General features: G+C 33.4%; 4 protein-coding genes across 7 annotated transcripts in view; 3 read left to right on the top strand and 1 right to left on the bottom strand.

Annotated features, from left to right (window-relative positions):
• LOC122628609 overlaps positions 1 to 10,327 on the top strand; it is a 44,736-nt gene extending 34,409 nt beyond the window's left edge. The window contains exons 6-12 of the mRNA XM_043811048.1: positions 6,560 to 7,049; positions 7,129 to 7,610; positions 7,742 to 7,935; positions 8,049 to 8,359; positions 8,449 to 8,523; positions 8,602 to 8,781; positions 8,896 to 10,327. Coding sequence (XP_043666983.1) covers positions 6,560 to 7,049; positions 7,129 to 7,610; positions 7,742 to 7,935; positions 8,049 to 8,359; positions 8,449 to 8,523; positions 8,602 to 8,781; positions 8,896 to 8,937 — 1,774 coding nt within the window. The 3' untranslated portion in view covers positions 8,938 to 10,327. The remainder of the gene's footprint in view (positions 1 to 6,559; positions 7,050 to 7,128; positions 7,611 to 7,741; positions 7,936 to 8,048; positions 8,360 to 8,448; positions 8,524 to 8,601; positions 8,782 to 8,895) is intronic.
• Positions 10,328 to 10,747: 420 nt separating this feature from the next.
• On the top strand, positions 10,748 to 12,793 carry LOC122628608 (beta-1,3-glucosyltransferase). The gene is made up of 9 exons (XM_043811047.1): positions 10,748 to 10,811; positions 10,870 to 10,979; positions 11,044 to 11,226; positions 11,314 to 11,444; positions 11,561 to 11,741; positions 11,806 to 11,941; positions 12,029 to 12,176; positions 12,269 to 12,545; positions 12,638 to 12,793. The coding sequence occupies exons 1-9, from the start codon at positions 10,748 to 10,750 to the stop codon at positions 12,791 to 12,793; spliced, it is 1,386 nt and encodes a 461-aa protein (XP_043666982.1).
• Positions 12,794 to 13,179: 386 nt separating this feature from the next.
• On the bottom strand, positions 13,180 to 20,109 carry LOC122628829 (peroxisomal acyl-coenzyme A oxidase 3-like). Of its 4 annotated transcripts, none has more exons than XM_043811529.1 (12): positions 20,038 to 20,109; positions 15,954 to 16,111; positions 15,760 to 15,885; positions 15,501 to 15,656; positions 15,283 to 15,430; positions 14,900 to 15,190; positions 14,660 to 14,823; positions 14,330 to 14,573; positions 14,003 to 14,236; positions 13,719 to 13,873; positions 13,352 to 13,645; positions 13,180 to 13,273 (listed from the first exon to the last, which is right to left on the bottom strand). In XM_043811529.1, exons 2-12 carry the CDS (start codon positions 16,086 to 16,088, stop codon positions 13,181 to 13,183), a joined length of 2,040 nt encoding a protein of 679 aa, XP_043667464.1. In that variant the 5' UTR covers positions 16,089 to 16,111; positions 20,038 to 20,109; the 3' UTR covers position 13,180. The 4 variants fall into 4 exon arrangements, with proteins under 4 accessions (XP_043667464.1, XP_043667463.1, XP_043667465.1 ...); XM_043811528.1 differs by lacking the exon at positions 20,038 to 20,109 and adding an exon at positions 18,953 to 19,069; XM_043811530.1 differs by lacking the exon at positions 20,038 to 20,109 and adding an exon at positions 16,201 to 16,426.
• On the top strand, positions 16,825 to 20,021 carry LOC122628828 (ionotropic receptor 40a-like). Its single transcript, XM_043811527.1, has 9 exons — positions 16,825 to 17,065; positions 17,147 to 17,318; positions 17,476 to 17,624; positions 17,755 to 18,063; positions 18,155 to 18,257; positions 18,332 to 18,618; positions 18,705 to 19,073; positions 19,157 to 19,544; positions 19,633 to 20,021. Exons 1-9 carry the CDS (start codon positions 17,001 to 17,003, stop codon positions 19,900 to 19,902), a joined length of 2,112 nt encoding a protein of 703 aa, XP_043667462.1. The 5' UTR covers positions 16,825 to 17,000; the 3' UTR covers positions 19,903 to 20,021.
• Positions 20,110 to 20,331: the final 222 nt, after the last annotated feature.

Genomic DNA, 20,331 nt, shown 5'->3' with positions numbered 1-20,331 from the left:
ACACACAGAGAGAGAGAGAGAGAGAGAGAGAGAGAGAGAGAGAGAGAGAGAGACAGAGAAGGAATATAACCGATCGGTACTCTTCGTGCATCCTCGTGCAACGTGTCGCGTTCGTACTTCAAACTACGAAGTAATCTGGTCTGACCTTCCGAGCGGTTCACCAGCGTTCCAAGACGGCCTTGGCGATCAGAACGTCACGGAAAACTACGGTGTATATTTTCCAACGTTCGGATAACCTCCTTTTTACCTTCAACGCGATCGAAACACCTAAAAGCAGAATGCCGTATCGGGATTCGATGCTGCGTTCATCGTTCTTGCGAAGATCGTTCGATCTTAGGAGAGAAAGCGGATTGTTATGTAAGACGATAGGCTCTTACGCGAATTTTGTTTATTTAAATATTTTTTTCTTTCTTTTTTTTTCCTAAATGCCTAATATATTCTTTACGACCATCTTCTTTCTTCCTTCTTCTTCTTCTTCATCTTCGCGTTCGCGTTCGATACGATGCTTGCCGAGGTCGATTGACTTTATCGAAACAAAAATAGGATTTCGTAGCGTTATCGACTATTGTTTGATTGTTCCGAGGACTTTGGACTTCTCTAGGTCTAGCTTAACCTAATTCAAACTCGAAACGAGATGTAACGATCTTTGAGAATGTACTCGAATTCTGACCTCTATGATCGGAGACGATGCGTAAGAATGGTAAGTTTTCAGACAAATACAAATTCTTTCTCTTTTTGCGTTAGACTCTAAATCACAAGGTCAACTTATTTTATCTGTTTTCATACGTTCCATTCCGTTGATAGTTTTCGTTGGTCTCTATCTTTTCCAGGAAGAATATTTTCAAACCTAATTCCATGTTATCGACCGTCGATAATACAAAGGTTAAGTTTCAACGTTAAGATATTGTTCAGACATTAATAATTTAGAAGATTTTCGAACGAACGGCCATATGGTAACGATACGATTGCGGAACGCATCGGTTATCGCTGACTACGTAGTAGTCATAAACGACCGCCATGAGAAAAGAGAATTCGAGGTCGCGAGATAGACCAAGATAAATATTTTGCCGCATCGACAAAAAGTGTTCGTGTAAAGCGAAGGAATTATTTTCGTATCGTCGAAATAATACCCCCGTTGGTGTGTCGCCAAGGCCAACACACACAGTTCTTGCATGGTATCAGCAAAGTTTTTCTTTCCTTGGTACTGGCAACACACAGCGTTTGAATACCTATCTCTACGAGAAAACCAAGGTCATACGTAATACATCTGTATGTTGATTGATAGAACTAAAAATTGCGTCTAACGACGAGTCTTTTCTCTTTCGTTTTGAACTAAAGGTACGATTAGCGACACGCATTTTACATGAAAATCTCTGAAAAGCTGAGTCATACAAAAAAATAAATATGGCGGTCTCATTTTACTCGGGATCTAATCTCCTCTATACATACATATGCATGTTGTGTATAGTTTAGATTAACTTGGAAAGGTAGTAGCATAACTCGCGCACATTCGTACGGTTCATCGGCTCTCTCGACTCGAGTCTCCGTCCTTGACGCTCAGGGACGCCACGAACGGGCGCGTCCGCTCCTACGAGCGTCCGCGAATTAGGTCGAGAGAGGAGAGCGAGAAACGGTAGTGGCAGAACTCTCTCGTAACCATTCGATGTCAATAATAATAGCGCAACTTTAACACCGCGAAGATTTTTTCCTTTTTGCTTATCGCAGTCAGCTAATGACATTACGCTGACTCTTAGTGACTTCGATCGAGCGGCCGCCATTTTGGTCCGACCGTTCCCTTGCTATTTCATCGACGACGTGAAAATTTTCAACGAGAGATAACTTCGATGCAAAAAATTATTTCTTCGACGATATTAATCTATTAATTTTTTCGTTTTGGATTTTTTATTATTTTTTATTTTTTATCTTATTTCTTTTCTCAATTTCTTTTTAACATTTTTTTATTTTTTTAACATTTATATAATAAGCAACCAATGAGATATTGTGAAGTTACATTAGAAGTGAAGACTTTTCTCTACATTATCATACATCGCAATCCTTCAGGAGGGTTTCCATGTATTATGTAACGACCGCGAGAAATGCACCCCAAGTCGGTCGAATATATCGGGGTCAGACACTTTCACTAAACATTTTCTGATATCTTGATATTTACGATTGTAACAGTCTCCATCATCGTTGAGTGCCAAGATCGTTTTCGCGCGAGTAAACGCAGCTCGGTGAGTTAATGGCGAACGCGCGTGCCTCGTCCCTGACAACTTATTTTTCCTCTCGTCATCGGGCACTACAATTTATCTTACAATACTCGAGAGGCACGTAGGTACTATGTAATAACCTGATGTCAGTAGGTTGATAATACGTATCATCGGAAGCTTTTTTTCTTTTGATTTTTACAAGGATCTGGAAATAAAAGAAAGATCTTGGAGATAGTAATAATCCTGAAGTAAAACGAACCATGTCATCGATTGTAAAGAAATTTGACAACCCCGGTAATAATATCTCCTCCCGGCCGGCGGCCGCCTTGACCCCACGTCGAGATGACAGAACTCGAAGAGGACGACGACAGCGGCGGCATCGGCGGGAGGGTGAAAGAGAGAGAGAGAGAGAGACAACGAAGGAGAAGTAGAGGAAGAGAAGGAGGAGGTGGAGGAGGAGGAGGAGCAGGAGGAGGAAGGTGGATAGTGGAAGGAGTTGATGGAGGAGGAGAAGGACGAGCGCACGCTCTCGCTCGTACGTTCGTTCGTTCGTTCGCTCGCTCGCTCGCTCGTTCGTTCGTTCGTTCGTTCGTTCGCTCGTTCGTTCGCTCGTTCGTTCGCTCGTTCGTTCGCTCGCGAAGTAGGACGCCGCTGCAAGGTCCCCTGGCAAGCGCTTAACCTAGCCCAAACTATAGCGAACATAACGAAGACGCGGGTGCGCTTGTGTGCGTCATTACCCTTCCTCCATACCTCCCTCGCAAAACGTATGAACGTCGTCTTGGTCGTCTTCGTCGTCGTCTTCGTCGTCGTCTTCGTCGTCGTCTTCGTCGTCTTTAATCGTATACGCGCGCAAATCGTGGCAACCCCGCTTGTTGTAAGTCGCTCGAGTTGCGTTCAGTTCTTTCTCGATGCCGGTAAATACCAAATACTAGTCGTTCTAGAGCGACACGTATGGCAACATCTTAAACGTAAAAGAACAACAACAATCCGTGGGGTGCGTGCGAATTAGTGTTACCTTCTTATTTGGTACGTATATCTTTGAAAACGAAAATAAAGAAGAGGAAGAATAAGATAAGGCGTCGGCGCACCTTGGCGCGTTTTCACGACGGTGGCGCTGTCTGGAGGGAAGCTCGCGTGTCCGCGACCTTTCATGACCTTTCCTCTCTCGTGCACTACCTGCCCCGCTACCAGTGTACCTCCGCTAATTCTCGGAGGAGAGCGCGCGTCGCTCTTCGCAACCGGCTGTTCGCGATCGGCTACAATCGACAGCCTCCGTTTGAGTTCGACCGAGAAAGGAACGAAGAACGGGAGTGGGAGGGGGTGGCTGACTGACGGAGAAAAAAGATCGTGACCGGTGATGAAGAGGAGAGAGCCGAACGGTGAAAAGTGCAAGTAGAAGAGGAGTGTGGTGACGCCGCCGCCACTGTAAGCGCGCGTGCCACCGCGCTCTGCCGATGCCGCTTCGATTCTTCACCCTCTTACGCGCGTTCGCGTTCGCGTTCGATGCTCTCTTTCTCTCTCTCTTTCTGTCTCTCTTTCCTCTCTCTTCCGCTCTTCCTCTCTCTCTCTCTCTCCTCTCTCTCTCTCTCTCTCTTGGATAATCACAGGCTATTCTTTAACGTTTTCTTCAACGTTCCGCGAACTACTTCTTGAAAGAAGAAAAACTTGAGTCTCTTCCGACAAAAAGAATCGAAAAGAAAAAAAGGGTTGCGAAAGTGAAAGAGACGAGGATGTGGTAGAAGCCTTGAAAGTACGTAACCGTTCTGATCCACATCGGGATTATCGGTCTTAGTTCGATTCTAGTGTTTGATCATGTGCGGTGAGAAATAGTTTAACTGTGTTTACCTCCAACTCTTGTCTTTTCTATTTTAAAGTGATGATGATGACGACGATGACGATGGTAATAGTGGTGGTGGTAAGAAATTGGAACAACTGGAAGCATTGACTTCTTAAAGCTTCTTCATACATCGTATGAACTATCTACATCGTATTTCGCCGTGAAGTTTTTAAATTTCGCGCCTTGAATGTCTATTCGGAAAGAAGGAACAGTTATATCGCAGAGTGTCGTCCTTATTCTTGAATTCAATAATTCGCAGGGAAATAGAAAAAGTATCTCGTGTGTACGTAATCCTTTTACAGTATCGTGTCTTCGTTCGCGTGGCCTCGGCTACTCACTCGATCGATCTTAATCCTCTCGACCATCTCCTTCCATCTTACGCGTGGGAAAAGCAACGACTTGTAGAGGTACGCCCACTGATGAAACTATCGTCCACTGCTCCAGATATTTTTTATGGTTTTTTTTCTCTTTTTCTTTACATTGAAATGCCAATCGTTATTAAATTTGCACTGAAAAAACAAGCGTAATATTCGTCAAAAATAAATCGTTCGATTGAATTTCTTGTTACAAAATAATAATAATAATAGTAATAATAATAATAATAGTAATAATAATAATAGTAATAATAATAATAATAATGGTAATAATAATAATCAAATAACAAAGTAGTTTTAACGTCTATACGCGTAGATCGAAATAGTTTGGCATCAGTCCGCATTGCTTTCGCTTTCTCCAGCACTTTCGCTATCGTTGCCTCGGAAGCACTGTTATACCGCCACCGTTGCTGCTGTTGCGCCGTTCCGATTTAATCGCGAAAGTGCGAATAATTTATAACATTTCTCGATCGTTTTCTTTGCGGAAATTAAACTTGCGCGCACGAGAGAAATATTAACATCTCGATCTGCTCCCCTTGGCTGGCGCCTTCCTTTTAACGCGCACGGAAAAATAAAATTAATGAGTCTAGAAATTACGATAAAAAAAAGCCATAAATGTCTGATCGGAGTGAAGTTAATTATTTTTTTGAATAAAAAATTTATTACATCGTTGAAAAAAAAAAAAGCGTTCGTTATTACTTTTTATGAAAGTAGGATATGCGTAACAATCTCTTAATTAATTGCTTTAATTGGTACTCTATTTATATAAATATTATAAAATTCTTGTAATCGTATAGCATCGGTTAAACCAAAATAGTTTTACAATCGTGTTCCATGCATGTGGATTAACGACGAGCGTGAAAGTGATTCGACTGTTACACGCTAACCACCTGTTACCTGCCTTTGAAAAAGAGCGATAACGATGATGACGACACTAGGTCAGCGCGTGTCTCTTTAAATATCGCCATTAATATCGATCGTAAAATTATGCACGTTACAAGGTATGATTGTACAACGTTATATTATTTATAGTAGAGAAAAATCTCTGGTCTCTAACATATTATAACCTTTAAATTACGTTCGTATAAATAAGCCTTAAAATTGCGGATAATTAAAATTAGAAAAAAAAAGAAAATAATAAAAAATAAAAATATAAAAGATAGAAAATAGAAATATTAATCGAGCAAGTGTGTTCGTGAAATCGTTCGAATTCGGATCGAAGCAAAATTTTAAAGAGATTTCGTTAAACGATCGTTCGAAAGAATGAAAAGGAGGGAAAAAAGTTTATAAGACTGGGAAGGATCGAATTAGCTTCGAGACAAGCAATGCAGAGGGAGAATCGCACGCCTTTTCAGAATTGGTACCGCGAAACCTATATCCGCGTCTATAAAGTGCAGTGAACGCGAGTGAGTGCAACGAACTCGTCTCTCTCCCTCCTACTATTTCTTTCTCACTCGGTCGCTCAACGATACCCCTTCTTCTCCTACCACCCAACTCCCACTCCTTGGCCCTCTCTCCTACCTCACCCACTCAGCCCTCTCGCCACACGTTGCCTTTTCGTCCGCTATCAAACGCGGCGCTTTACTCTTGCACGCTCGAGTAATGATGTGCAAAGTCGTTGCTCCTTCAACTAAGTTAAATGACTACTTTTTTTTTTTTTTTTTTTTTCATTCGTATGTAAAACGATTTTGTCGTCTCTTCCTCTTCAACAGATCGGTCTCCTCCGTCTGTTTCCCCTTTCAATTGTGAATACATTGTCTCGAACGTATATTAAAAACAATGAATTACATATGTATATCTTAAAAACATCGAAGAAGAATATATTGAAATCTCTTCTGTAATAATATACGAATGTAAGGACGAATAACGTTAACGTTTTAATTTTATCTTTCTAAGGTGAGAAGATATAAATATCGGACAAATTTTACCGATAGGATGATTAAACGTTGATAAATTTACGCGTCTCAATATCTATCGTACTTTCGTGATTGTATCGTAGAAAAGGACGTTTATTAAATACATATCAGTTTGAAAAATCGTGCGTCGAAATGGCCCGTTTCAAAAAATATTTCCCGAGAAATGTGACGTTCGAATCATTCGACAAATTTTTAACGTACTTCGTGCATTCGTTGTTACAGTTTGAACAAGATGCACGCGATGGAAGGTTCCGGTGGAAACGGGAAGAAGGTGGATGCTGCGGAGAAGACGAGAGAGGAGGATTCGTCTAGAACGTCACCGAAAGTCCCTCAAAATCAACAAAATGGTGCAGCACTTCCGGAAGAAACCGCAGCAGCATCAACGACGACCGCGGATCGTCTTCGATCGTCGTCGATAAAGAAGGAACCTTTATGCGACACGGATTTAGAAACGGCGGGAAAAGCTTTGTCCTCGTCCGATGGTTCGCAACAAAAGGAACGTGCACCTACGCGTTCTCTGAAATCCGAGGTAGCTGAAAGTAGCAGAAAACGTAAATCAACGGACGGACAGCTGTCCTCTAATGGCAATTCCGCACCGAAAAAGTTCTGCCTTGAACAAAGAGAACAATATATATCGTTTGTCGTTGGCTGTGAGAAACTTAGCGCCGATGAACTCGCCGTAAGAGCTGACCAACTACGCGCTGAAGTTCAGGTATTTGTTTATTTGCCTTATGAAATTCACGAGAGGGGTTGGAGATAAAATTATGATCCATTGTTCGATATCCCTTTAGGCCCTTGACGAGCTAGCCCGTGCCAAAGAAATGGAATGGAATGAAATCTTAAGTATGAGAAAGCTTAAAGAAGAGGCGTACCTGAGAGTTGAAAGGAGGAGGCAAGTTTTAGGATTCATGGAAGGAAACAGGCAGCTGGGAGAAACCTTACCACCAGCGAGTTTATCTTTGGGACCGGAATGGGAAAGCAGCGATAGCACGACGCCCGTGCCTAAAGAGAAATGTTCTTTCGAATCGAAGGAAGACGTTCCCGAAGAAACCTCTCAAGATTTACCAGCTTATAAGAAAGACAAGAGTTCAAAAGCGTCGTCACATAGACAAGTAACACCACCTAAGCAAACCGGCGAGAATGGACGAAAACAAACAGAAGCGATGAGCCCTGAAAATAGACAAATTGGGGAAGGTCGCCAGGGCACAATCGTTGATGTTCGATCCATTATCGCTGACTACAGACTTAGACATCCGGAAATGGTACCACGAAGGTAATTCCATATTTGCATAAATTCAATGAAAACAGATGTTCTCATCGTTGATTAATAGTAGCGTCTGATGTAAGATCTTATCTATGATATATGTGTATCGTTGTTGTATCTATACGTGGCACTTCTATCAGGGGTCGGAGAATGAGGAATTCGGTAAACGTCGGTTTGGGTGCGGGCGGAGCTATGGTCGAAACCGGGCACAATGTAGACTCGCGACCATCCAGTACAGATTCCTGTAAAAGCAATCCAAATGCCACTGATCCTAACAATTCCATGAGCTTCAAAGACGTGCTCGTTCAATTTGCAAAGTTGAGCCAGCAACAGGGTAAGTTAAGAACGAATAAACCGCACATATGTATATACGTCATTGTTATCAAAGATATATGCATCACGCGAAAATAAGTATTTCCTAAATTTGGATGAACAACGATTCTTTAGGGGAACCGGTGAAAACGCCCCAGAATTATCCGGATGTAACTTTGCATCCTGTAGCGCCATCAGCGACCCCGCAAACTACGCAAACTCAGTCGACTGGTTCATTACTTCATGGAATTCTCACTAAATCGCAATCTCCTAGACCAACCACCTTTTCACCCACTTTAGCCAGGTTACTCACAGCTCCTGAAAGGGAAAGGAGCACTCCTACCGTTACGTCTATACCACAGCAAAGTACTGCAACCCAACACCTTCTACAAGCGTATCAAGGCTCTAATCCAGTTTCCATTAGTGATCTCCTATCTTCTTCCAAGGTTACTAATATATCGCTGAACGTACTATATCGTAATAAAGCAAGCAAGCAAGCAAGGATGAATAAGTAATCGATGAATACAAATTACAGGCAAGAACAGAAATAACCATTACGCCAGTTGTCAATACAGCGGTGCAATCTCATTCTAATAATTTAATTCATGTGGTAAAGAATTTTTCTATGGAATCTTTTTATATCGATTTTTTAATACCGAGCTACGTAGTAATGAAATTATTTTAACAGGAGGATGTGGAGGAAGAAGCTGCTGTTATAGAGGATAGAGAAACCCGAATTTCTTCCGGTGGAAGGGATACCAGAGACGACAGGGATAGTCCACCACGTTGTCAAGGTTGCCACGAACGTGCTGCACAGTTCGTGTGCGCTGGCTGTGGTAATCAGTGGTATTGCAGTCGCGAATGTCAAGTATGTGGAGATATATATGTATATTTTTTTTTCTAAACAAATTCTGCGAATAACTTTTTTTTTTTTTTATTTTTTATCAAGCGAGAACTAATTTATTTGCGATACTTTTTACAGGTCGCGGCATGGGACGAACACTCCGAAGTGTGTTCTGGCTAAAACTGAAGCATTAAATATTTCACTTGAGTATTTAAATACTTTTTGAATAGACAGGTGAAACAACCTGTACAACTAAGAATGAATCTAGTCAAGAAACGAAGGTCATGAGCTTGATTCTTAACGAGCAAGATATGGAAGAAGTGTTATAAGAACATTGTATATTTTTAAGAGTGTTTAAGTATGTTTAATCTGTAAAAATTGAACGATGACATTAATTTCAAGACGGAATGATTGCCAAATTTCCTGTGTCACGCTACAAGTTATGAATGTAGCATAGAGAAAAGTCTTAAACGTGTTTAGAAGTAACAAAGATCGAAATGTAAAGGTCATTGCTTTACTGTAACCGTTGCATTGCCTTTATTTGATATTGGGATTACGAAAGTCGATTTTTTAAGCAAACATAAAACACTACTGTTCGATCGAAACTTCAAGCATTTAACAATGTATCACTAAAGAACTTACTCGCATTCAACGGAACGATCTACCTGTAACATTACGTATTCACTTAAAGTACTTTTTATGAAATCAATTCTCCTTAATAACCGTTAAAATATATTTCATTGATACGGACGATTTCATTCGGTCCCTTCAAACTTGTAGTTTCATAATTTATACCAACTTGCTGTTTACGCTAGTCCAGAGTTTTCAACAGTTTCAAGAAATTCTAATGAAAAACAGAAGAATATATTTGTTTATAAACGGATCTAAGAGAGAGCACAAAAATGTAGCTTACGATACTGTATATAATTTTATACGAGTTACCAAGAGATCGTTCAAGCTCGAATTTTAAAGATCAATTAACCGTGTGCCATGTGTCAAATTCGTTTAACGTGGGCGGCTTTACATGTTGGTACAATTCAATGTATGGATTATAATCGGAAATGTTTTTATAATCTTATTGCTTTCTTTACACCTTTTCTTTTTTTTTTTTTTTTTTTTTTTTTTAATCCTGTAGATTTACATTATAAGAAGACAATTGCATTTTAACTTGAATGCATAGAAACAAATTTTTTTCTCGACCGTATCTTTTATTCGTTCTAAAATATACGTACGCGCGTATCGCAGACACCGTATTTTATACCACATTTGTTACCATATAAAGTTTAGATTTAATAGATCTTTAGCTTTAGTATAGATTTAAGCCGTTGTTTTGTAACTACGTTGAAACGTATTGAAATGTTTTAAGTTGTTTTCTTTCTCTTCTTTTTTTCCTTCTGTTTCTTTTTTTCTTTTTTTCTTTTTTTTTTTTTTTTTTTTTTTTTAACTAGCATGTTACCCGACAATGATGGTCCCAGACAATGTATAGCCCAAAGTTCCTACAGGTACACAACATTATATATATTTTTCCCAATTACAAAGCAAACCAAAATAAAGTTTTTAATCGTAAAAATTTTATTAGCATGTGTGTTACCCCTTCTTCTCGCTATAAGTAGACATTATATATCGTTACATAAATAAAACTGAAAAATAAAAATCATTGTTGTCTATTTCTCGTTGAATCTTATCGGATTGTTAAGAAAACTATTTGTTTACGTTTGAAATATCTTTTAAACTTCGCACGAAATTTAAACCTTGTGATTGGTTCGTTTCGTTTCAGAGCTCCGAGTCTTTTCCTACAGAGGGCAGTAGAGTCGACACGGGCAAATATTTTAAAGTTATTATCTTCGAAACAGTTAGACGAAGAAGTTGTATTCTCTTCATCGTGTCGTATAAATTAAAGTTTAATTATATAAATAATTGTATTACTCGTTAAAGTAATTACTTTACGAAAAAATATATCTTGTAGCAAGATTTATTTCTTGCTGGCATAATGTTAATCCATTTGATCCTTTTCTCTGGGACAGTTCTTTCGACCGTGTATACAACTGCCTTAGGTAAGTTTTTATTTACATAATAATTGTGGTATAAATTATAATAAATATATATTTGTAGATACGAAGGAATTAGTAGTTATAATCTTGAGTCAAAAAGAAGGTTACCATGCTGCACATGCTGATATTCTACAACGGAGTATAAAGGAACAAGCTAGCGTTATGGAAGTAGTAAGTATTTTTATAAATTAAATGAGATATTTGTAAAGTAACGGATAATATATATTTTTTTTAGGAAGTACCAAAAATTGTGTTAACTCATCAGTTAGATGTTAAAGGATCTTGGATAGTCGTACCATTGTTTACATATTTATCAGATAATTATTCAAATGTAAAGTGGTATTTTTTTTGTTTAGAAAATACAGTCGTAAAATTGAGTAAATTGTTAAATGTATTTTCTCAATTTAATTCTAGTCAGGTGAATAATATTTGTTTAGTTATAGAAATTAATTATTACATTGACCTAACATTTATCTAAAATTTACTTATTTGTTATTTACTGTAGGAATTATGGATTGGACACGCATTGTATGATGTTGAACCTACTATCATTCATCATTTTGCAGATCATAAAAAAAAATTTAAATATCCCCATATTGCTACCGGATTTGCTATGACATCGAAACTGTTAAATAGGTCTTTCTTACTTTACAATTTTTTTTCCTATTGTGAACTTATATCTCTTCCTTTAATAATGAAAAAGTATAATTCTTATTATATGAAAATACGTGATTTTATTAATATTATTGCAGAATAGCACAGGAAAGTTCACTTGAATTTAATGCCAGTAATGATTTTTCTATTGATGCTTCTTATGAATTAGGAGGTTTTATTTTGAGAAGCAAAAATCCTATAAAATTAACTCATGTTCCTCAGCTATGTGTTGTTTCTACCTCTGATTGTGCAACTTATCCTAGGTTCTTTCATCCATGTGTAAGTTAGAAAATTATGTTCATAAAAAGAAATTGGATATATTTTGATGTAATTATGATTTTAGGATACAACAATTTCTTTGAAGAATGTATATTTTGCGATAAAAACTTGTGCCAAGTATCATACAGAAAGAATCCCAATCATCAAAAAAACATGGGCAAAATATGTTCTAAATATTGGATATTTCAGTGATCAGGCAGGTAAAATTTTATTTCTTCTTCATTTGAATATAACATAATGTTTATTATTTTAATCATAGGTATAGAATAAACATTTTCTCGATGTAGATAAAAACTTACCTGAGGCATATACTGTGACAAATACTACTAAAGGACACTGTGCCAAAACTTATGATATTTTAAAAGAAGCTGCTAATATATTGAAGAGTAAAAATCTTGACTGGTTAATCATAAGCGATGATGATACTATTTTCAGGTATTTTGTATTCAACATATATATTATATAATCATTCATATTATGCAATTTTTATTATTGACTAATGAATTATCAACGATTATAAAAAACAGTGTGGCACGATTAATGCGTTTATTAACGTGTTATTATCCTAAGAATCAAATTGCTATTGGCGAGCGTTACGGTTATCGAGTATGGGATAATTCATTTGGATATGAGTATTTAACTGGTGGTGCTGGTATTGCTCTGTCTGCACCTCTTGTTTATCAAATGATTGATTCAGATGTTTGCAAATGTCCATCATCAAATACACCAGACGATATGTTTCTTTTTGGCATATGTTTACACAGACTGAATGTACAGCTTACTCATTCTTCTTTATTTCATCAGGTATCTATAGTGTTTAAAAGTATCTACCTGCACTAACTTACATATAAAATATTTTTTTTTTTTTTAATACATTACATATTTATATAATATAGGCTCGTCCTGCAGATTATGCTACTGCTTATCTAGCCTCACAAGAACCTGTATCCTTTCATAAATTCTGGATGATTGATCCTATAAAAGTATATAATCAATGGTTTTCTGAAGCAGATAGTTCACTTCCTGTGCCCAGGATACACACTGAATTATAAGACTGATATACAGCATAGATTCTTGAATCTATAATAAAGATCCATGGTAAAACTATTTTACTCATATAAGATCATTTTTTTTAATATAAAGTCATTATATATAAAACATAATAATAAATGTCCTAAAAAATAGATCTTATCATTTTCAAAGTTCTTATACTCATATTTTTTTTATAAAGGATATTTTGTATATGGAAAATATGCTGAGGATAATAAGGATATAAATTTTTTAAATTATGCAACAATATATTTACATTATCAATGCTTGTATAATTACCTCGCGTATTAAAATATGTAAAAATATATATTTTAATCAATAATAATATGTTAAAATATAAGTAAACGAAACCAATTATATAACAGATAATTATAACAGATAATTAACAATCATAATTTAGATGATAATATTTCTCTCCACCAGGTAGGACGTTCTAAATTTTCCTTATTTTGAAAAATCTTCTCCTGGATGTGTTTATATACCTGTTGATATATTCAAATTAAGAAATTAGATCCACTGTTACTAAGTAAGTTATATTGATTAGTTGATGATAAACATACATTCCCATCAGCCATTCCTAGTGGTGAGTTAACAATATAATCAGGTGGTGCTAATACATCTGCTAAAGCCACAGCATCTTCCAATAAATCTTTGCATAACATTATAATACCTTGACGCAATTTATCGTCTATATTACTATCGACCGATGCATAACCACCAGCATACAAATCCACCAATCTCTTCTCCAAAATCGTTGATCCAAACAAAGAACACAGCTTTCTGAGTACCTCATATTCTTCCGTTCTCCAGATAGGTTCTTTTATACAATCGATGAAAGTTTTAAGTAAAACATACTACGAAAATAATATTCAAAATAATTAGAATCGAATTGGGATATAATAAAACATAAATAAAATAATTTCTTACTTCTCCATATATAAGAGACAATGTTCGTGCAAAAAATAGTTGTGAATCGTTTCGCACTATAAAATCAGTATACCCGTCTTCTTTAAGATCTTGTACACGTTTATTTGTTTTTTTTAAATAATAACATAATAACCATTTAAGTGAAAATAATAAATCTGAAATAAAAACAAATTTTACTAGAACAGGAATCGACGATAACGTGATAAATTTATAAAGTTTTAAAGTCAATGATATTAATATATGATAATAAAATGCATATGCATATAAAAAAATTATTGTCGTACTTTCGAGACTTATCGTTTCTTCGATTGTCCTGCAATTAAATTTTTGTTTTAGGATATGTTTACTATCTACTAAGAAATCTATTGTTCCAAATGGAGATGAAATAGCTTTTCCATTTAACAGACAAGACCATTGACTCAACAACCAGTTACTTGATTGTTGAATGAGTACATTATTTTCACCTTCGTAAGTACAATTTGCATCATGATTGGCTCGTATATCTCCTAAACGTGACACTATAGAAAAAGTTAGAACATTATTATTATTATTATTATTATTATTATTACTGTAATATTATTGCTTTTCTTTAGAATTTTATTTTTACGCACTCTTTAAATATCCATGACCACCACATGACTCTCTACAATCTTGAATAGCATCTCGTGCAATCCATGAACACAATGGTTTTGTAGCTGAAGATAAAGCATGCAACTCAATACCTTCTAAATGAAGTTTATTACGATCTTCTCCACTAACAAGTTTTATTTGAAAATTATTTATAATTTCACAATATTTTTGCGAGAATATCTTTACTGCATATGCAGACGCTACGTGAGGAAATAATCTAGCTTGCTGGAATATACCATATAAATTAATTTTTTATTACATTATTTTGATCATAATTATTATAAATATTTGTATTTTTATAGATAATATACCTGTGCTTGATACTCTATTACAGGCCACTCTTCATTTTCCGATGGACCGAATTGTTTTCTAACTGCGCAATATCGTAATGCTATGACTACTGCAAGATTAAGAAAACTCGAACATATCCATGTAATATTAAAACGTCCTATTGACAATGCACCAAACGATGCACCTAAAAGTAGATATAGATGGTAATGAATTTTCAATATACAAACAAATCATACAATTATAGAAATATATATAAATACCAAATCTTTTATTTTTATCTTTAAAGGATGATACGTATTGTCCATCTTCGGTAACATCAGCCGTTCGATTTAATAAATATGTCCGTGGAATGTGATAATTATTAAATATTACAAAACCATTGTCCACTCCATTAAGTGCAATTTTCTCGCCTAAATCTCCAACAGTTACACCAGGTAACGCTAAATGGGTATCAAGATCTCGTATAGGTACAATAAAAGGATGAAGACCATGATTTACTTTATCTGGCGTAATCAATTGTGCAAAAAGAATAGCATGTGTAGCAGTCTTTCCTATAATTATTAAAAGTTTGACATTAGTTAATTACAATATACAATATAATAATAGACAACATAGTATAATATTTAAATATATGTATGTGTACCTAAACCACCAACCCAGCATTTTGCAGCTTCAAAATCTGGTGAATGTAAACAGAAGGTTTTTTTATTAACATCGTACGTTGCAGTAGTTCTCATACCTTTCGCATTTGTTCCATGAGATATTTCAGTTAAAGCAAAGGCACCAAAATACTGGATAATTATGAATACTTATTAAAATATCTTACATAACCATAATATTTTTTTTTATTTTTATACATACTTCCAGATTGGAAAATTTGTGTAGAATATCCATATGACGTTCTGTACCTAAAGTGAAAACAGTATTTGGAACCATTCCATGCATGACACTCATTTTGACTGGTATTGATGCGTCGTATTGAAAAAGTATATTGAACCAACTTCCACATGTAAATGGCTATAATGTTGATTTCTCGATTTAATGCATTGTAATAGAAGAAAAGATTTAATACATTATTAATAAAAAATATTTGTTTAATTTTTTATATAAATAAACTTACATTAATTTCATTGTCTAGAAGTGCACGAATTTGAGCTGTACAAATTCTACGGCTTTCATCTAATGTTAAGGAGTTATAATTTGCTTTAAATAGTGAATTATCCTTAATAAATGACCAAATTTTGTTCTACAAGTATATAATTCTTTTCAGTTAACCTTTCTTAATAACGTTAAAAATTCTGTTATTATATTTACCTGTTGTCTGATACCTTCTTCCCCTTCTAAATTTAATTTTAATAATTTCCAATCAAACCTAGCACGTATTCTATATTTATCCAAAGGACCTTTGGGTAAATCACTTATCAAATCCTTTAACTTTGATAGTCGCATTGTATATTATAAATATTTTTAAACTATAACAAATAATCAAAATTAAAAATTTTATTTATGTTAATAAATCTCGTGACCTCGTTATAAATTTTATGCAAATATATACATTCACTAATATTATAAAATATTTATATTTTATCTTTATAATAACTTTATAATAACGTATTAATTTATATATATAATATAACTTAAATACACATGTTCATATATAAATGCATAATCGTTGCGAAATATCAAATCTTTTATCTATACCGATTTATTCAATCGACTGATATGAACTAGCGGTGGTGACCATGAGTTGATATTACTTATATGAACATAGAAGAATAATGCTGTATCATTAAACGTAAATTGTATTTCATTAATTTATTTTATAAAACACATTTATACTGATAATTGTAATTATGGATATTTAGTCCTCGATCAAATAACGTTGAATAATTTATTTATCATAAATATAAATAAAATTAACAGAAAATAATGAACATTGAATTTTTTTCGAAATAATGCGTATTTTAAGAATCATTTCTTTTTTCGTCATTTTATGTTATTTCAAATTACATAATAGAAATTTATGTATTATTATTAATTTAACATGTATTTTGATATATATATATATATATATATATATATATATATTGTATATAATTAATATATATAATTATATGTAATATAAATATGTATGGTAACATATATCTAACTTTCAAATTTCATTAAACTTTTTAAAATTTAACATCTCATTTGCATTTTATAGTAATTCAAATAAAACAAGACAATTTCAATTATAAAATAGATCGAATGTTTAATAATTTATAAGTTTAAGGAATCGATGTAATTTGAATAGACTGGAAATAAATGAGATACGGGTAAAGGTGATAGTGAATAAAAGTAACGATACATTACGAGAGTACGATGATATTCCGAATTATATTCATTATCCTACTTTGTATTCATTTTACTATGGGATTTAAAAAAAGGTATTATAAATAGTACATTTTTTTAAATAAAATTATATATAAGAGAAAAATTATTTAAAAATTATTTTAAACGATTATTAGATATCTACAAATTGATCAATGCAAAAAAAATGCGCGCTATTTAAAACCCGTAATCCATCAATTGATAGAAGAAATTACGAATCGTAGTACTTGTACCGTTTTTGTAACAGATCATATTTATCACGGATTAATAAATAACAACAAGAACACTTTTAACATCTTGAAATATAACGTAAGTACATAAAATGTTTCTGTCTTGTTTTCAAATTCACACTTGTCATGCAATATGAAATTATTAAACTATATTAATATTTATATATTTTTTATCTATTTTCATTTATATTATTTATAAAATGAAGTTAATAAATTCATAAAATTTTTTTATGTAGATCTTATTGCGTGACAATGAAGAATTTTCTCCAGCAAGACAACGTATACAAAAAATTCTTGCTCATAGTAAAACAGCTAGATGCAATGGATATGTTATACTTGTTACTAATGGCTTGTTAGTTTCCGAGTTTTTACAATATGTAGAAAGGTGATAAAATAAAGATTTTTTTAATATCATTTATATATAGCATATAAAAATGATATATAAATAATTTTGTACATGTAACAATATTTTATATTTCTCAGGTAAAGATATAATAAGATTTTCATTTTTCCAGAAAAGAATTAATCAATACTCATGGCTTGTTTTTATTATTACACGATTATCGAATTCTTACATCTGATTTGAATTATATTTGGAATAGAATAATTAATGTTGTATTTGTACATCAGTATAAGCCATATAAATATCGTTCAGGTGACACATCTGCTCAACCAATAATTAATTTAGAAACAGTATACTTTCCAAATAAAAAAAAAAAGTTTGTAATAACAAAGTATTTAGATACATGGTACAATGGAAAATTTCGTTATGGTAAAAATCACTTTGTACAAAAAATTTCAGATCTTAAAGGAAAAACTCTAAGGTTTGAAACTTTAATTATTAAAAATATAAATGATGAATTATTTAAATTTTTCTCATAAATTGATTTTTTTTATGCCTATTTATTTTTAAAGAGTTTCAGTTTTTGAACATATACCAGCTGTAACAAAAGAATCACAAAATTTTTATAAAGGTGGTCCCAGTTACAGTGCCAAAGGTTTAGGTGTTGAATTTGAAGTTTGTATAAGAAGTGTGTCATAATATTATGTATCTTTTATACAGATTTTTTATATATTTTCTTATCTTTGTAGTTAATTCGTGTTATATCTCAATTTATGAACTTTAAACCACATTACTACATGCCTTACAATATAGAGAATGATCGGTGGGGAGCATTAGAAAAAAATGAGACATATACTGGTCTTATAGGAGAAGCAATAGCAAGGAAAGCTACATTTTATATTGGAGATCTCCATTATACCTCCTATCTTTTAAAATTCTTTGAGTTATCTATTCCTTATAATACAGAATGTCTTACTTTCTTAACACCAGAATCTTTGACAGATAATTCATGGAAACTTTTAATTCTTCCTTTCAAGTATGATCATTAATAAGAGTATAATTTAATAAGAGTAAGAAATTTATCATTAAAAAAATAAATAAAAAACTTTTTATAACATTTAGGCTCTACACTTGGATCACAATACTTTTCACTCTTTTACTAGCAGGAGGAATTATCCATCTGTTTTCATTATTTTATCAGAAGCATATAATTATTTATAAGGATGTTAAACATAAACTAGTCAATATTAATGAGCTTGATAAAATAAAAGAATTAAAGATTAAACAAGCAAAGAAAGGCATATATTTGTTTACAGAAGCACAGAATAGCATGTTATATACATATAGTATGTTACTTTTGGTATCATTACCACGTTTGCCAAATCCTTGGGCTTTAAGAGTACTTATTGGATGGTGGTGGATTTACAGTATTTTGGTTGTTGTAGTTTATCGTGCCAGTATGACAGCCAGCCTTGCTAACCCTGTGGCTACGTAAGATTAAACGTATAAACTATTACTACCAATAATAATAATTTGACTAAATTTGACATATTTTTATTATGTTTAAAATGTAGAATCACTATTGATACACTGAATCAATTAGCTAGAAGTTCGATTTCTGTTGGTGGGTGGAGCAAAGAAAGTAAAGAATTTTTTCTACAATCTTTAGACTCTGATAGTCAGGAAATTGGTAATAAATTTCAGTTGATAAAAGATGAAAAAGAATCTATAGAAAAAGTAGCAAATGGATCTTTCGGTTATTATGAAAATGAATTTTCCTTGAGGTTTGCTCATATTACAAAATATGCATTGGAAGAAAAGCAGCAAGAAAATAATACAGAAAATATCAAAACATCTGATGTAAAACATAATTTACATATTATGAAAGATTGTATTATAAATATGCCGATTGCTCTTGGAATGGACAAAAATTCTCCATTAAAGCCATATGTTGATTTATGGGTAATGACAAGTTTAACGATTATTTTATATTATTTAATACCTATTTAATATAGGATATATAATATGACAATGATATCTTGTTTTTTAGGTTAGACGTATGGTAGAAGTTGGTTTAGTAGATAAATGGTTAAGCGATGTTATTTATCCATCACAACTTATTGAAAAACAACAAGAGAAAATGTCAGAGAAAGCAATGGTTAATCTCCATAAGCTTTATGGTGCTCTTGTCGCTCTTAGCATTGGTTATTTTTTTAGCTTAATAGTATTACTATGGGAAATTTTACATTGGAAATATATTATTTTAAACAATCCTAAATACGATAAATATCATTTAGATAAATTCTATGCAAAAATATGAATACATTTCTGAAATACTGTATTAGAAAAAAAAAGTGTTCACATCGACGTTTATATTTATTTCCAATATTTATGTATATATATTTATATCAAAGTATATTTATTAAAAATTAATTTTAGTTTATTATATACTCACTGTCTCGTAATATATAAATAATGAATCAAAAAATAGCTCACTTTCCACAATGAGTAGGTAATAAAACGTAAAAAATCTGTAACCTTAATATTTTATATTCACTTGATAACAAGAAATTTACATAATTAACAACTAAAAAGAATGCTGAGAATGTTTTTATAATGAAAATTTATTCAATTCATTCAGAGTAGTCCAAAGTACAAACTCAATAGAAACAATAATCATATAACCTTATCTTAAAATTACAACTCTAAATATCTTAATGGAGAAACAGTTATTAAAGTAAAAATACTC

The sequence above is a fragment of the Vespula pensylvanica genome, chromosome 4 (assembly GCF_014466175.1).
Source record: "Vespula pensylvanica isolate Volc-1 chromosome 4, ASM1446617v1, whole genome shotgun sequence".
NCBI classification, from domain to species: Eukaryota; Metazoa; Arthropoda; class Insecta; order Hymenoptera; family Vespidae; genus Vespula; species Vespula pensylvanica.
The sequence above is the reverse complement of the archived record's forward strand: the minus strand, read 5'-3'. Positions and strand labels throughout refer to the sequence as shown.

Bases quoted from the DNA above. Each gene is read 5' to 3' on its own strand.
- LOC122628829 (XM_043811529.1), bottom strand. From the start codon at position 16,088: ATGCGACTATCAAAGTTAAAGGATTTGATAAGTGATTTACCCAAAGGT. The intron at 15,431-15,500 runs GTATGTATAAAA...ATAATTATCCAG, and splicing joins ACAAATTTTCCAATCTGGAA to TATTTTGGTGCCTTTGCTTT. The intron at 13,874-14,002 runs GTACGACAATAA...TTTTTATTTCAG, and splicing joins AGAAACGATAAGTCTCGAAA to ATTTATTATTTTCACTTAAA.
- LOC122628608 (XM_043811047.1), top strand. From the start codon at position 10,748: ATGTTAATCCATTTGATCCTTTTCTCTGGGACAGTTCTTTCGACCGTG. The intron at 10,980-11,043 runs GTAAGTATTTTT...TATTTTTTTTAG, and splicing joins AAGCTAGCGTTATGGAAGTA to GAAGTACCAAAAATTGTGTT. The intron at 11,445-11,560 runs GTCTTTCTTACT...ATATTATTGCAG, and splicing joins ACATCGAAACTGTTAAATAG to AATAGCACAGGAAAGTTCAC.
- LOC122628828 (XM_043811527.1), top strand. From the start codon at position 17,001: ATGATATTCCGAATTATATTCATTATCCTACTTTGTATTCATTTTACT. The intron at 18,064-18,154 runs GTTTGAAACTTT...TTATTTTTAAAG, and splicing joins CTTAAAGGAAAAACTCTAAG to AGTTTCAGTTTTTGAACATA. The intron at 19,545-19,632 runs GTAATGACAAGT...CTTGTTTTTTAG, and splicing joins AGCCATATGTTGATTTATGG to GTTAGACGTATGGTAGAAGT.